At 37.1% G+C, this 17,846-nt stretch overlaps 1 protein-coding gene across 1 annotated transcript; it reads right to left on the bottom strand.

The window, feature by feature from the left end:
• Window positions 1-377: 377 nt before the first annotated feature.
• LOC136885085 (zinc finger protein 771-like) lies at window positions 378-16,651 on the bottom strand. Its single transcript, XM_068230165.1, has 5 exons — window positions 16,487-16,651; window positions 15,715-15,843; window positions 15,118-15,249; window positions 14,546-14,604; window positions 378-2,612 (listed from the first exon to the last, which is right to left on the bottom strand). Exons 1-5 carry the CDS (start codon window positions 16,649-16,651, stop codon window positions 1,826-1,828), a joined length of 1,272 nt encoding a protein of 423 aa, XP_068086266.1. The 3' UTR covers window positions 378-1,825.
• Between the last annotated feature and the right edge of the window lie 1,195 nt (window positions 16,652-17,846).

Consider the following 17,846-nt stretch of genomic DNA (forward strand, 5'->3'; position numbering starts at 1 on the left):
TTTTGGAATTCCACTAATGACTTGCCCAAGTCATGAAAGAATTGCTACAAGTTGTTGAATTGGTTTGGTTGCCTGTCTCACATTGCAAGTTAAATGCCATAGAACTCATTTGGGCTTATGTGAAAAGTAAAATAGCAAGTGTTAATATGGCAAATGCACAAGAAGGGAACCGTGAAATGTAATCAGAGATCTGTGTGAGAAAACTTTACATTCCATGCCATGTACATTTTTGAAAAAGTGTGTAATGCAAGTATAGATAATGGAGAATTAATATTGGGGGAAAGATCATCTCCCAGAAAATACGTTCACGATACAGCCTCTAATTATTGATCTTGGGACTCGGGTTCCAAAACTGACGATGATAATTTCCTCTTCAGTCATGGTATATCAGATGTAGATGAATAAATGACTTATGGAAACATATGCTAACATTGTAAATAGTAACAATTACACAGTACTGTATATACATTGTACATAATATTCTAAATCTACAAAATGTAAAAATAAAAAAACTATGAAAATAAAATTAAAACATTTTTAAAGCTGCCATTGGAGGTCGGAATATGTAAATATGTGACAAGTCAATTAGAAACTTTCACTAATGTAACACGTGAGTGCCAGAATATAAGCGAACACATTCAGGCTTGCGCCAACTGGCCTTATCTGTTAGTTGTACTATCCCTGGTGAAAGCAAGCTGATTTTACGCCGGAGCGCCAATTGCTAGCTTTCAAATAAGAAAAAGTATAAAATACAGAAATTATTCTGCGTTTTTGGTACACAACGATTTGAAATTAAAACTTCAGACCTTTCTGATGAAGTCAATCTCAGTTTTGGAAGGCCACCCAATATCAAACAGGCAGCCTTTTACAAAAACAATCACAACTTGTTTGCCAAAGTTTGTAAACTTCATAAATATGTTTATAATATTCCATTCCATAATCCATCTAAATTTCATGAATATCAGACAGTGTGTTTTAATATAATGGTTCTAAACATTTGTTTACAAAAAACAGGCAAGATAATAAATCATTTTTTCATTCCGCCTAATATAACTTTTACAAGAAACATAATAAAAGTACACAAAACATACCACCAAAGAATGCAGAATAAAACAAGATTTACGAAGATGTGATTGCATTTAAGATTGGTGGAGTGGTTCAAATTTTATTAGCATTTCAACTCGACCGCACATACTTTCTGTGCCGAGAGTAAATGCTTGATTTCACTGCACAAAAGGCCTTGCATAATCCCTCATATTGAACCAATAACATGTCCAACAATTTCACCATAAGCAAGGCATCATCTAGCTTTATATTTCAATTTGGCAACTGTAACATGAGACATTCCATTTTAACAATGGGAGTAACAATATTATCAGTGGGATGCATGTGAAAACTGAAACATTTGTCTTGCATAGCAAGTACGGCTTTTTTTCCTTGTTGTTCAAATACTGCATGAAGTTCAATCTGCATGTTCCTGACAGATTAAAAAACAAGTAGTAGTAATAACATACACTGGGTTTCAGTGATCAAACTATAATATAACAAAGAAAATGCTCTGCTATGTCCCACAAATTGAACTACATGAACTTCGCTTACTGCTCTTCACTAGCAGCCAATACGAGCCAAGCTGGCTGACATAGTTCTCCTGTACCAGTATTGTACAAACCATCATGCAGTATGTATTGTAATTTTTTGGAAAATAAATCTGATTTCTAGATGCCTTGCTCCACGTGCTACAGGATAAAGGTACTACAACCACCAAACAAGTAATATTAGACAAAACTGTACCCACATTGAATCAAGTACTATAATGATACAATATCTAACTAGTATGGGTCACAATATGAGCTTTGTATGTACGGTCATTCTTAAATTCTTTTTCACAAATCGAACAAGAAAAAGACCGTTCAGAGTGTGTGTTCTTCTTGTGTCTGATAAGATCGGATGGCCTTCTAAAAGAATTTCCACACATTGAACATTTAAATTGTCTAACATCACTGTGTGTGGTCTTGTGCATCTTCAAGTCTCTCTCATTTTTAAAACTATAACCACATACTGAACAGGAAAACGGCCTTTTTTTGGTATGTACATACTGGTGTCTCTTTAGATTTGCAGCAAACTTGAAAGAACTTCCACAAATCGAACAAGAGTAACATTTGGTTTCATCATGAGTCTTCTGATGCCGTCTCATATCAGAAGATCTTCTGAAGGAATTTCCACATATTGAACAGGAGAATGGTTTAATATCACTGTGTACAGTGTTGTGTCGTCTGAGATCTACGGCGCTTTTATAGGCACGTCCACAAATTGAACATTTAAAAGGCCGGCCCTCAGCGTGTGTATAATAATGGGTCTTCAAGTTCTTGTACCTTTTAAACGCCTTTCCACAAACTGAGCACATGAACGGCGTTGTATCTGAGTGAGTTACCAGGTGTTTCTTAAGATTATCTTTCAGAGCAAACTTACGATTACATATTGTACAAATATGAAGCTTCTCTTCAGTGTGCCTCAACAAATGGCGGGTCAAAGCACTTTTCTTTTGGAATGCCTTGCAGCAATGGACACACGAATGTAACATTCCTTCAGTCACTTCTGCAGGGTGTTCCACACTGAAACACAAATAATAATATTTTTCAGGAGCAATAGAAAACAGAATCCAGTTCAGATACCTGCAGTTTTTCTAACCACCTTAGTACCACTTCTTCATTTTTGTTCAAGATGAGGGGAAATAGTAAATTTATTTTGCATGATTTTGTCACTCCTGATGCCAACCCCAGCTGAAGAGCTAATGAATTTTAAATGAATAATAGTGAATGAAATTGGATAAGGAGGTCCAAAGAATTGGAACTACCTAAAAATTATCTGCAAAAAATGAGAATTCACAGAAAACTATTCTCAAAATAAGCAAATATGTTGTCCAAAACCACATCCAAATTTATAGCTTGGCTGCATAGCTGTAGCACGTTAACAAGCACAGGGAATCTGCTTGGCACTTAAGAAAATAAATATAGGCATCAATTATGCTTATTATCCTGATTCAATATAACCTTTTTTAAAATTCTGCCAAGAAAATGTCCATGTGTCCATGGTGAGGAGGGTTATGTTAAGGACATCCACCTTATAACTAAAAAAATTGGTACTAAGAATGGGCTGAAATATGCATGGTTCCAAATGCACTATAGGAAGGTTAACATTATTATGGTAAATTGGTTTAAGGAGGCATTTCTAAGACCAGACCATTTCTGAAGGTGGGTAAAGGCTAGGTGTTCCCATTCTCTCCATGTAAACATTCACCAAATTCCTGTGAATGGATTAGACAAAAGGCAGTCCAGCTTAACCCTTTCAGACCTGAAAGAAAACTGGAGCTGTGAATTGTTGTTTGTACGTCAAGAACTGACTAAAATGCTCCTCAATACACATATTAATAGCTTATTTTACAAAATAAAAACTAACATCCGAAAAACAGGACCCACACAATTGTGCGTATCAAAATTCAAAACCTCGTTGTATCACGTACGATGGTGTAGCTTCAAAATTTACGTTCACTAACCAATGTACACACTTCATTGAATATATTCCGGTATTCAGTAAAGCTTCTAGATTAATATAAACGCAGTAAATAAATACTTACTTTCGGCACTACTGCTTCCTGCCATCTCGCCGATCAACTGTGCTTTTTAAACTCTTCTTCCTTCGCCCTGGCGGTCAAGCGCATACTAAACTCAATTGAAATACACGCCACGTGTCCTGCACAATCACTGCAGTCCGGTGTAGCGCCGAAAAAACATCAAATACGGTCAGGGATAACTAAAATACGAACCCGCACAATTGTGTGTACTCGGTCTGAAAGGGTTAAGCAAGCAAAGAGAACAGATGTATCATGTGGTGTGTGGCAGTTGAGTGGAGTGGAGCAGTGGGGGAGCGGACGGATCAATTGGAGTGTGAGGAAGAAGCTCACAAGATGATCAGTATAGAGCAGTACAGGGTCACTATTGGGAGGTGGCAGGGAAGAATGAAGAATGGAATAACAAAAATGAAGATAAGCTATAGATGGGAGTGAAGGAGGAGATGCTGTTAGTTGCAGTGGTGGTCACTGTGCTACTAGTTATTGGAGTGGAGGTAAATCCAGGTCCACGGAGTAGTAGCAACATGAGATGGGAAGACATAGAAGTTTTAAGGAAGGTGGTAAAGGAAGTAGTGGAAGAGTTATGCCCGTTTGATCAGTTAAAAAAGATGCTACGGGAGCAAGTCAAGAAGCATGAAAAGACAAGGCAGTGGATCCAGGAATACATGAAAGATACTAAGGCACAGATGGAAGACAGTGAGAGAGAAATTGTGTCACTAAGGGAGAAAATAAAATAATATGGAAGAGGAGGTGGTAAATTAGAAGAAAGAAATTGCAGCCTGCAGTCGGGACCATGAGAAGAAATTCATATTTATTTCAGAGGTGGAGGAAGAAAAGACAGAAGCTAAAGTGGACATCATTTATAAAGTGGCAGATGTCATTCAAAAGAAAATGAAAATTTAGTGAGGTCGATATAGATAGTGTGGAGAGGGTGGGTAAAGTGAGAAAGCGCAGACCCATAAAAGTGTCGCTGCTATCTTCATTGATAGCAGATATATTGAGAAGGAATGCTGGTAATATACAGAGTGAAAAAATTGGGATTAAGGGTATTTGGGAACAGAGGAGAATATGAATTTCATAATTTTGAAGAAACATTTAGTGAGAGCCAAAATGCAGGGGTTGAAGGCATATATTAGGGGCCAGATACTGGTGATGAGCTATAGGAATTGGACTTGACATTGGACAGTGACAAAACTGAAAGCATTGGAAGGGAGTTTAAAGCAAGAAGAAATCAGTAGGGCAGGTGAGGATGTGCATATTAGCAAGAAAGGAGCACTGAACAGAAGTAATATCGTCAAAGCTGTCTTAGGAGGAGTCAGGGAAGCAGCAAATGAGCTGAGGGCGAAGGACTGTGTGAGAGAAGAAATGAGGATACAGGAAGTGATGGTGGGAGGGGAAGTACAAGAAATGGCAAGTGATCACAAAACTAAGTGATAATAATGGTTTGAGGGAAGTAGCAGAAGTAAAAGGTGCCTTGGCTAAAGGGAGAAGCTTGAGCTTAAAGGAACTATAGGGTAAGAAGGGTAAAACTGATGAAGGCATAGTGACAGGAAGTCTAAAGACAAGTAGTAGTAGTAGTAGTAGTAGTAGTAGTAGTAGTAGTAGTAAGTAAGTAAGTAAGTAAGTAAAGTGGACTGCTTTTGAAATGTTTAGTGAATTGAGTGGTGGCATGAGAGGGATGAGAACTTGTAATGACTAGTGAATTTATTGTGGAGTTAGATTGTGATTATATTTATTGAAATGTTTACTGATTTGAGAGAAAGGATGAGTTGGTGGCATGGGAGGGTCTTGAAGTTGTAATGATAAGTGAATTTAATGTGGAGTTTGATTGTGGCTATATTTGAGTGTAACTAAGGTAATTTGGAAGAGTGATTATTTGAAGGATAAGAGCCTGAATTGGATGGATAGATGATTGGAAAGTATGATGGTAATTTTTGAGTGATTATGATTAAGAGGCAGATGTGGTGGTATGGTAAGAATGATGATATCGATAGCTGCAGTCGCTTAAGTGTGGCCAGTATCCAGTATTCGGGAGATAGTAGGTTCGAACCCCACTGTCGGCAGCCCTGAAGATGGTTTGCCATGGTTTCCCATTTTCACACCAGGCAAATGCTGGGGCTCTACCTTAATTAAGGCCACGGCTGCTTCCTTCCCACTTCTACCCCTTCCTTGTCCCATCGTTACCATAAGACTTATCTGTGTTGGTGTGATGTAAAGCAGCTAGCAAAAAAAAGAATGATGATAAAGGGTAGAGTGTGCCTGTTAAGGATAGTTGAAAGGAATGGTGAATATAAGAGAGATTATGAATAAGAGGCTGAGTTGGTGGTAGGAGATTGGAAAGTGTGGAGTTAGATTGTGAATATATTTACTGAAATGTTTAGTGATTTGAATGTAACTAAGGTAACTTGGAATTGATTTGGATGGTAAAGTATATGTGATGATGAGTTGGTGGCATGGGAGGATCGAGAATTTGTAATGATTAGTGAATTTAATGTGGAGTTTGATTGTGGCCACATCTGAGTTAGGATCGAGTGTACTGTAATTGAAATGATTACTGAATTGAGTATAATTAAGGTAATTTAAAAGAGTGATTTGTTGAAGGATAAGAGTTTGATTTGGATGGATACGAGATTGGAAATTTTGATGGTAATTTTTGAGTGAAGTTCGCTAAGAGTGATTACACGTGATGGCAGAATTTATGTGTGGTATTTGATTGTGAGCATATTTGAATTACAAGTGAAGGTAAGAGTGATGATGATTAAGAGGCAGATGTGGTGGTACGTAAAGTCGCTCTCGTAATTGTAGTTAAGACAATTGGAAGACTGATTATTTGAGGAGATGGATGAGAATTTGAAAATGCGGAGTTTGTTTGGATTTGTAATTATAATAGGTCGATTGACATGTAAGGAAAGTGTGAAGGTAATTTTGGGTGATGAATGCTATGAGGAATTAAAGGTTGGAATGAGAAAAGATTATTTTGGTGAGGTAGTCAGGTAATGGCATTTGGTAATTAGGAAATAGTTCATATTAAAATGCTAAGTGAGGAGATTCTGGCACATCAACATGAGAGGTGACATAATGCTAAAGCTGGGTTTGCAAAATGAGTAGGTCAGCAGTGAGGTCAGTCTGTGGTCTGTAATATGCTACGTTGGAGCCCAGCCGGAAGAGATATCAAGGTTTTTTAAACTACATGTGCTGCTTGCTGATGTTCTTTTTTTTTATTTTGCTCCATTTTATTGTTTTTTATCCTGTTGCCATATTGCCATGCCCATCATATCCCCGATAAGGAGTTGATCATGGGCCATACGACAGTGTATGCTGTTCATTTTTACTTAATTTATTCTGGCTTATAGGCTGGACATTGTTATTTTTTCTCATTTAACAGATCAATTGGAGAAAAGTAATAAAGATACTACTACAACTAGACAAAAGAGCAACTGAATGAGTAGCTATATTTCTAGAAAATAGAACTCAGAGAATTAGAGTAGGTGAAGCATTATCTGATACTGTAATCATTAACAGGGGAATTCCTCAAGGAAGTATTACTCTACCTTCTATATACGAGGGTGAGTAAAAAAGTAAGCTACATTTTCAAGTTATGGCCATTTATGAAACCAGCTACACATGGGCAACACTGTTATGATTTTATGCAAAAGAAATCTGCAGTGACCATTGAATTTAGGGTATATTAACTTATTGTGTTTGGTTTTCGAGTAGCACCAATGAGGTATTAATCAAGAGTTTCTTGATTTAATATCATGATATCCATTTGTTGATTGCATTCAATATCAGAAAATCAATGCACTTCTTAACAGATACTAAATACTTATTCCTCCAGGAGATTGACAATCAATGTCTACGCAGTATGAGGATGCAAGTTTCACAATAGTGCAAAATTATCACAGACAATCGCAAAATCCATGAACGTGAGCAGGTGTTCAAATTCAAGGCGGTGCCTTTTTATTTTCTGTCACTTAGTGTGGTGTGTTAGACATGTGCTTTTATGATGTGATGCCTTTCTTTATAAATGCATAAGCTCAAAATAATTTTGTGCTTCCTATAATTTTCAGGCATTCTGGAGACACTCGTGTGGGCCCCACAGCCATGTAGCCAATTTTGTGTGTTTAAAAATCAATACTTATAGGTTTTTTCTTATTGGTGGGTGAAAGTAAGGTTGAATATTGATTGACTTCCTGCAGATTGATCCTTTGTATTTGTCATTGTCTTATCACTAGCTGCCTTAACGGATTGGATACCCTGGTATACCCCCTCGAACCATTTTTTGACAGAAGACATATTCTTGGAACTGGGTTCACTTGGCCGTCACACTGAATCAAGAGGTGCTGATGGTGGGCTGATTCATGTATCAATGCTAAGTGAACATTTCCTGTGCTATGCTGATACATTCTGTTCTTCTGTGTTTCCCATCATTAATGTGCTACTTATAGTTGTTATTATTAAAGCGACTTTACTGTGGCAAAGTCAGGGCTCCTGGCCCTTTCTTACACTTAACCACTTCATGTATATAAATGAGTACTAATTTACAATAGAATTTTTACTATGTAAGAATTTAAACAATTATCATTTTAATATATACTAACAGTATAAAAACTGAAATGGCCAAATTTAAACAGATTAAATCTTTACAACCTAAAGTGCAAACTAAACCAACTGAAGTATAAATTATTATCAGCAACACACTACAATAAACAACCATATTCACTCCCATTCATTTGTGCAATCCATTAACACTCAAGAAAGCTTGGAAGCGCTATAAGATGACGCTGGCAGAGTGTATTAAACTTTGTCTTAGATTTAGCATCCCTGATATCAATAGGGATTTCATTCCACCAGCTTGTGGTGGTGATCGTGAACGATCTGTTGTAGGTTGTGTTTTGATGCACAGAAGTTTCAAACATGTAGCCTGACTGGGTATTGAACAGGTGTAGTGAACTAAAGTAGCAAAATCTGCTGGATAGGGAAGGAAGAGTGTTTTCAGAAAGCAAGTGATACACCAGAGCAGTCACATGGATTCTGCATCTGTCATTCATTCATAATCAAGATAACTCTCTATAGTAGGGTATACGTGGGCATATGGACATATGTCGAATGCGTGACTGATACATGCATTTTGGGCATTTTGCAGTCTCATGTCTTGCTCATTACAGATATCAATAAAAACTGTATCACTGTATTTGAGTACTGAAAACAAAAGTGAGTGAACGAGCTTTATTTTCAGACACAACGGAAATATATTTTTAAACAACCTCAGGGGATGCAGGCTTTGCTATATCCTTTTGCACACATTTGTCACATGTTGTGACCAGTTTAATGTTTTGCTTCTAACCACACCAAGATTCATAAATGTTTCACAATATGCAATAATGCTATGGTTTAGTGGTACAGGAGGAATATCGTATTGTTTTATGCCAAGTAAGTTTTTCGAAGTGGCAATGATTATTGCTTGCATTTTAAGAGGATTAATTTTGAGATTGTTACTCAATGCATAATTATTTATAAGACTTAAATCTGTGTTGACGTGTGAATATTATCTGTTCTTGTGTGGCTGTAAATCTACAGATCATCAGCATTAAAGATGATACTTGCAGTGTATAATCGATTTGGCAGCATAGTATACATAAATTGCAAATAGTAATGTTCCAAGTACAGACCGTTGGGGGATGCCGAGAGGTTTGTTAAGTCACTCAGACCTGTTATTATTTACTGTGACACACTGAAAACGACAGGGAAGTGTATTGTCTCCACTTATGTTTATAACGACTATGGATAAATTTCTAAAGGGAACAAAGGCAAGATGCGGAGTGGAGATCAAAAATTGTTATTTGCAGATGATGTATAGTGATCTGGGGAGCCAACAGCACTGAACTGCAAATCCAACTAGAGGCTTTAAATGACAAAATTGAGATATATGGTTCAAAAATCAGTGTGCAGAAGAACAAAACAGTCGTGATGACAAGAGGACAAAGAGAAAGTATCATTAGTGTCAGGGAATAAAACCATCAGGTTGTTGATTACTTCAAATATATGGGAAGTGAAATAATGCAAGATGCAAGGTTCAATAAGGATATCAGCAGTATTTATTATAAAACAGGGCCAAATCCACATGTGCGAAACAGTTTGCAGCCGTGACCCCACAAGTGTGGGAGAAGTGGTAGAAGAAGAAATAGTGTAATCGTGTAAGGAGTGCTAATATATCGAACATATACGTCTCCTACTGTGTAATCGTTCTTGAAAAAAACACAGAAGAGAGTGTAACATACTGTACGCGAAAAAAGGAAAAAATACTGTGCGTACCGTACTAAGAGATTTTATACATGGCGACATGTTCATTTGCGCTGATCGCATTTGTGATCACATTTAATCAGTTGTTTCCTACGCTGCATTATTGAATGAAAGAATCTGTTGTTCCAACGCGAGCGAAAACCTTTCTGAATTCTGTAGCTCCAGTCGATAAAGGATATTCTGATGACATCTATTTAGTGAAATGTAAACTACGTGAACAGGAATAGAGACTCGTCTTAATAGACTGCCGGATCGAACGTAAGTAATGCCAATATCTCGACCATACGTTCCATATGGTGCATTCAATCTTCCAAGACATCATTTTATGAAGAATGGAACTTAGGCAAAGTAATATTAAGTGTCATCCATTAACATTGTATATTTGTGGTACGTTTCTTCGTTACTGTATATAAAGATTTAATATTGGAAGAATTGCCAATGTTGTCAGCAGTGTATATATATCATTTGTTTTATTTCCAGAGGAGTAGCGTTCAAAACTGGACATTGTGTTGCCATCTGTTGTGCGAAAGGTGAACTATCTTGTTCTTATAAATAAAAACGGAAGTCATGAGCAATCTAGAAAATGTAAAATAACCCTTTTTGGGTTTTCATGAATAAATAACTCATGCCTTAGTATATACTATAGCAACTTACATCACATTACATTTTTAAACAATTATTTATTAATGTGTAAGTAGTGCCAATATATCAAAATATGTCTCGTTATGGTGCATTCAGTCTTGAAAGACATCATTTTAAGAAGAATGGAACTTAGGTAAAGTAATATTAATGTCATCCATTAATACTATATATATTTAATACATTTCTCCGTTACTGTATATAAAGCTTTATCGTTAGATTAATTGCCAATGTTGCCAGTGGTGCATATATTAGCTGTCATTTGTTTTATTTCAAGAGTAGCATTCTAAACTGGACATTGTGTTGCCATCTGGTGTGGGAAGTGTAAACTATTTGCGCTATCTCGTTCGTTCCCAGAAATCATACAGAGCAGCTGGAAGTCATGAAGAACGACAGGAAGTCATAAAGAGCCGTCTGCCCTAAACCGGAAGAACGATTGAACGAACGAACCTGGAGGCGGAGAGCGCCGACGTCCTGGGCTTGTTCCAACCTACCCGCTCTCAAGAGTCGACTCTTTTGAACGACTCTCAGTTAGGAGTGGGAGCGAATGAGCTAGCTCCCACAAAAGAGCTAGTCTGACCCATTACTACTTTCCATTATGAGCTGACAGTACATCCTGAAGTGAAATAAACATGAACTAATAAAAGTACAATTCATGTAATGTCATAACAATGACATATTGGCAAAAAAAAGGAAACTGTCCAACACCAGAAGGGCCAGGCATTGAAGGGGGGACTCTGCTAGATTACCCCAAACCATTTGTATCCAATCTTGTACGAGTGAAGTGACCATCCACTCTTTTTCTTGAATAAGAATGTGGATCACTCGTGGAAATTTTGCTTTAGGCATTGTTTTCCATTTTAGAACAATGTAAGGTGCAAGCCTTCTGCCATCAGCTGTTACAGCAAGCAATGCAGTACATCGTTTTATTCGCTTCCGGTAGCGCGTCCGATAACACTCGATGGGTTCCTTTCGTATAGATTGTTTGACTCTGTGGCATATGGAAAGTGACTGGAGTCTGACCTGCGGTTCCTATTTGGGAGATTAAATATTCCTTCACTTTACGCTTCTCAATCACAAAGTGATGAAAATGGTGGAAATCATTCAACACTTTTTTGGCATAATGTTGTTCTTCATCGATGAGAAAGTCCATTTCTCTTCATATAAAAAATCAAGCCTTGGCTAACCTTCAAATACGAGACACTGATTCTCAGTACAGCAGCTATTTCTCATTCTTTAAAATACAGCATTTTGTGACAAACGGCTTATCTAACGTTGCGTAACAAAATCATATATTTAAGCAGATCCTCCTCTACTTGCTGAAACTTACTGCTTCTTGGTCCGCAAAATGCTTTGCGAGATTTCCTAGTCGCTTGAAATGCACTTCTCTGTTACTACAGTAGCGCACGTTGCATTTGGACACTGAATACTTGGCTGCCCGCTGCCCTAATCCCGTATGTTTCGGCGTAACTGACCACCGCGAGTTTGTATGATGCAGTATTACTCGAATACTGTGGACTAATAAACAATTTTGAGATCACAGAATGTCCCTACCCGGAACACACACAAAATATATTTGTATCAGACTGGAATAGTGTGTCACTAGTCACTTCTGGGCTGATTCTCTCACTGAACTCGTGGAGTGGGATTTCCTGCCAGCTAATAACAACACATTGCCTGTATTTGGAATGCCCGGATTTGGAACAGGAAGGCTGCTACTTGAGTAGCTGACATCTTTATTTCGAAACGTATCCGGAGCTGCATGATGGATGTTGGAAGTTGTGGGTGCGTCAAATACGTGAACATTTCTTTTTCTCCACTTTGGGCCCAAAAAGATTGGGATGTGAAAATTATGCAAGGGCGTAAATTATGCGAGAAAATATGGTAGTTTCCTTTACCAGACGGTAAAATGAACGGAAATTTATAGATATGTCTGATGACTTGGAGATAACGTTTGTTATATTTTTTGGCCGTAACGAGAAGAGAAAATACCAGAAACTGGCACTGACACGACCCCCTTAAAAGCAATCAACTCATTAAAATTATGCACTTAAATACGCAAAACTTCCACATACAAAACAATTCATTATGTCCCATGCAATATTAACATATGACGTTGACAGAGGAGGAAAGCATAGAAACGCAAGAAAAAACAAGTAGCCTACAACTCTGACGAAACTACAAACAGAAACAATGTCAACAACGTACGAACAACACAATAAGAAACTCATTTTTTCATCCCGATTAAGTGAGTCGTTGTATAGATAAGAAAAGTGTTTTTACACCAATCAATACACAATTTATTTTAAATTGATTAAACTAGTACTGGTTTCGGCTCTTTAACCGCCATCATCAGCTAGTACATGATTTGTTTCAACCATTAGACAATTCACAAGTTGTTATTGTATTAGACATCCGGATGTCTAATGGGGGATGGAAATGTATACAGTAACATGTGATTAAAATATCAGTAGTCAAGGTAAAAAGTTACAATAAGTTAGAACATGAGTATGTAGGACATATTAAAACATATGGGTCATAATATAAAACACTTAAAAAGTTTTAACACATTAAAATTTGGTAAGTATAGGTAGACACTTGTTAAAAAAAATTTTAGTTCATGTTACATGGGTTCCCTTCTTCTAACTTCTGTGTAGTTCCATTGCTTTTATGTTATGTTGATTTTAGCTGTGTATGGTAATCTTCAAGAAATTTCTGAAGCTGGTATGCGTCATATTGATAAGGACCTTATTCCAATTTGTGATGTACTCTGGTAAGTTTTAATATAGTAAACAGCAGGTCTTGAGTTTGAATTAGAAGTAGTTGGTGGCAACACCTTCTGATTCAAACTCAAGACCTGCTGTTTACTATATTAAAACTTACCAGAGTACATCACAAATTGGAATAAGGTCCTTATCAATATGACGCATACCAGCTTCAGAAATTTCTCGAAGATTACCATACACAGCTAAAATCAATATAACATAAAAGCAATGGAACTACACAGAAGATAGAAGAAGGGAACCCATGTAACATGAACTAAAATTTTTTTTTAACAAGTGTCTGCCTATACTTACCAAATTTTAATGTGTTAAAACTTTTTAGGTGTTTTATATTATGACCCATATGTTTTAATATGTCCTACATACTCATGTTCTAACTTATTGTAACTTTTTACCTTGACTACTGATATTTTAATCACATGCTACTGTATACATTTCCATCCCCCATTAGACATCCGGACGTCTAATACAATAACAACTTGTGAATTGTCTAATGGTTGAAACAAATCATGTACTAGCTGATGATGGCCGTTAAAGAGCCGAAACCGGTACTAGTTTAATCTAATTAAAATAAATTGTGTATTGATTGGTGGAAAAACACTTTTCTTATCTATACTTTGAATATGTCAATACGCAAAATGAAATTTATAAATAATAATAATAATAATAATAATAATAATAATAATAATAATAATAAGTGAGTCGTTAGCGCGCACTAGTCTCTCTTGCTTGCAGGACGATTGCCGTCCCAAACCCCCAGCTGTATAAAGCCCACACGCTGCTGTGGTGAGCGGGAAACATGATACACGAAGGCAAAGGACGAAACGCTCGCAAAATAAAGCATAAAATAAATACGCTCAAAAATGAGGTTTTGTAAATTACACAAGCACATAAGAATTCATCCTAGGGGAAAATTATTGGCCATACTGGAGGTTATATTGGTCAAAAATAGGAAGAAGTAAAAATAAATTGGAAAATCAGAAGACAAGTTGAAAAACGGAAAGTTTCCGGGTAAATCAGAAGGGTTGGCAGGTATGCCAATGAGTTTTGTTACACACAGTATACAGTTAACTGAGTGGAAATTGCGACCTGAAATTCATGAAGTACTAAGCCAGAAGACATCTTGCCAATTAAGAACACAAAGTGTCACTGTACACACAAGAAGTGTATTTAATTTATTATATTCACTTACTCGTCATCTGTATCTGCCAGAGGGTTGAATGCTTCATCGTACGTTTCTTTCTTCTCATCCTGTAGAGAGAAAAATTATATTACTCTATTCACTTACTCATGTAATATATCTACCAGATGGTTGAGTGTTTCATCCTGTTTCCTTCTTCACATTCTGTGGATAAAATAATATGCTTTATGCTGTGTTTGTGTCTACACATTCAGTGGGAAAAATATTATTTATTATATTCAGTCTCACCTTGCACAAATCTACACTAATATTGTAAAGAGAGAAAGTTAGTTTGTTTGTTAAAAGTATCCCACGAACCACTCAGCTTATTCGTTCCAGATTATTATGGGCAATATGCACATAAACGTTGAAAAATTATGATCAAGTGGAAATAACTGTGCATTAGAGATGTTCAAAAGCAAATATGTTGTCTAAATTATTATAGATATATCAAGGTCATATGGACATTATATGGGCTTATCCCGTGTCAAGAAAACGATGTGAAACTCTTTATGTTTCGCAGAGAACTTTGCTCTGCGTCTTGAGAAGAAAATCTTTGTAACTATAGGCAGTAAAATAATCACCTCGATTTCATATTCCTCCTTGAGTAATATTACACCAGGCTGTTCTACAACTTCATTGGTAATTACACATTGTGGTTCACTCTTCACCTCAGCTAACGTACCATCAGCAGGTGGAAGCATCAAATTTGGTACCTTAAAAAAGAGGAGAAAAAATGAAGACAATTAAAAATATGCAGCATCTGCTCACTATAATTCAATTGTTAATTGCCAGAGAACAGAAATATTGAAAGGGTAATAATAATAGGAAGAACAAGAACTGTACAGACCCATCTACCAATTAGCAGACACTTTGATTAACTATGTTAAAATTTTTATAATAAAAAAATGTTATTTGCTTTACATCTCATTAACTATATTTACGGATTTTGGAGATGCCAATGTGCCAGAATTTACTCCTGCGGGAGTTCTTTTACGTGCCAGCGAATCTACCGACAACGAGGCTGATGAATTTGAACACCTTCAAATACCACCAGACTGAGCCAGGAATGAACTTACCAGATGGGGTCAGAGTCAGCGCTTCAACCACCTGCGCCACTCTGTTTTGCTATTAATATTTTTATTACTACTATTATGGCTACTAATGGGATAAATAATCACCTCTATTTCATACTCTTCCTTGACTATGCTTATGCCAGTCTCTTCTACAGATTGATCAGCGAATACATGTGGTTCAATCTTTACCTCGGCTAATGTATCATCAGCATTTGGAAGCAGAAGATTTGACATCTGGAAGAAAGGAAAAAAAAAATGGACAGACTCAAAGACAATTAAAAATATACAACCTCTCCACAACATGTGGAAAAAGTTATAAGCTCCACAGCACATACCACTCACTCACTCTCCTGGCACTACAGCCCATGAAGGGCCCTTGTCCCCCCAAGAGCACCTGTCCACTCCTTTTGGTCCAGAGCTCTACTTCTCCAGCTCTGGACTCCTAAGAACTCCAAATCTCTTGAGATGTTGTCCAGCCAGCTAGTCCTTGGTCTCCCGCATCTTCGTTGGCCTCCAGGATATTGGTCGAGGAATTATTTGTGCTCAGTCCTGGTCCATCCTTGTGTTTGCCCAAGGTAAAAAAAAAAAAGTCTCCTCTTTTTGGCCTCTGTGATTATCTCAAGGTAATCGTACAGAGCGTAGAATTCTTTGACGGCCCTGTTGTACCACTCTCCTCAATTTTAAACCATGCAGATCTTCCTCTAGATCTTTCTCTCCCTCAGCCATAGAAAGTTCCTGTCATGCTTGTTTAGCATCCATGTCTCACTGGATGGATTATAACGTGGTTCATGGTGATTCTTAATCTTATGGAGAGCATTGCATTCTTTAGTATCTACGGGAAGGGGCAGTAACACCTGTTTCCAGCTGCCGCCCTCACCTTTACCTCTTCAATGACCTTCTTGTCCTCAATCATAAGGGCTCTCAGGTACTTGAAATCTGCCACTCTCTTGTAGGTGTCACTTGCATATTCCAAGCCTATCTTGCCATGAAATATTGTTTTGTCTTTGGTGTTCACCATGTAATTGGTTTTGTCCTTGTACATCTGCAAGCCCAGGTATTATGATCCCTCACCCATGTGCTGCAAAGCAGGTAGTTCACACTTCACCCAAGCAGGAGAACATTGTCTGCGAAGGCTAGGTACTGGAGGATTCTGTTGCAAATGGAACCCAATGGGTTCAGTGCTATTCAATGCATAATGTGCTCCAGACAGAGATTAGACAGGGTGGTTCAAAATGCATCAACTAGCCTGAACCCTCTCTGCACTATAAACACCCAGGTAAAGTACACCTGGATCTTCACTTTGGACCTGGTACTCCTCACAGACATCAGGACAAGGTTGGTGATGTTCTAGTGGCACCTGCATATCTTCCAACACCAGCCGCAATTATGTCTGTGTCAATTCTATGGTTGCTTTGTCTAAAAACAGGTCTTAAAACTGGTCTGAAACAATTTTTCATGTGATAATATCTTGTGCAGAATTTATTATCATAAAAAAGAAACTACTCAACCTTTAACTATAATAAAACCAACAGACGCATAAGAGTCAACAAAATTATATACAGATCTACATAAACTAAGAACTTTTTAACAATATTTACAATAACAAGGGTGAAATACACAAGAACTTTTCCACGAAAGAAGATCCCAATGAGAGGACATAACTCTTAAAAGAAACATTACACAAATGTCTTGATATTTTAATTGTTTTATACATATTTATATGATTATGACGATCCAAAGGATCGAATCATGTCTTTGCTTCAAACTATTCATCTGTTAATTTTAGAGTTAACAACATTGCGCACTGAATAATGTTGATAAAAATCCTATATTTTAATTGTAATATGTCAATACAGAGCAAAGATGGTTTTTATCATATGTAATGGTACTTACAAGTGAAGTATACGTTGTTTCTTCAAGCCAGACTGGTTCGACTTTCATCTCTATTTTCAGGTCCATTTCATACAATGTATTAAGTATTTACAAGGTGCTCGTGTTATAAATTACTTCCACTGATATGGCACTGAAACATGAGCCAGAAAAAGATATGGTATTTTATTATTATTAATATTGCTGTTTGGGTCATCAGTCCATACCCGACGTATTTTATCCGTCTGACATTACACATGTGTGTGTGTGTGTGTGTGTGCATGTGTGTCTACCCAAAGCCTACTAGATACTAGAAGGCCTGGACAGAAAGCCAAATTCTTGCATTAAAAGCGGGGTAATAGTTTTTC

Source organism: Anabrus simplex, chromosome 13 (genome assembly GCF_040414725.1).
Source record: "Anabrus simplex isolate iqAnaSimp1 chromosome 13, ASM4041472v1, whole genome shotgun sequence".
NCBI lineage: Eukaryota > Metazoa > Arthropoda > Insecta > Orthoptera > Tettigoniidae > Anabrus > Anabrus simplex.

What these genes read in the sequence shown, in the direction of transcription:
- LOC136885085 (XM_068230165.1), bottom strand. Translation starts at nt 16,651, where the DNA reads ATGTACAAGGACAAAACCAATTACATGGTGAACACCAAAGACAAAACA. An exon ending in AGGTCATTGAAGAGGTAAAG is followed by an intron (nt 15,844 to 16,486) that starts GTGAGGGCGGCA and finishes CCTTTCTTCCAG; the next exon opens with ATGTCAAATCTTCTGCTTCC. An exon ending in AGGAAGAGTATGAAATAGAG is followed by an intron (nt 15,250 to 15,714) that starts GTGATTATTTAT and finishes CTCTTTTTTAAG; the next exon opens with GTACCAAATTTGATGCTTCC.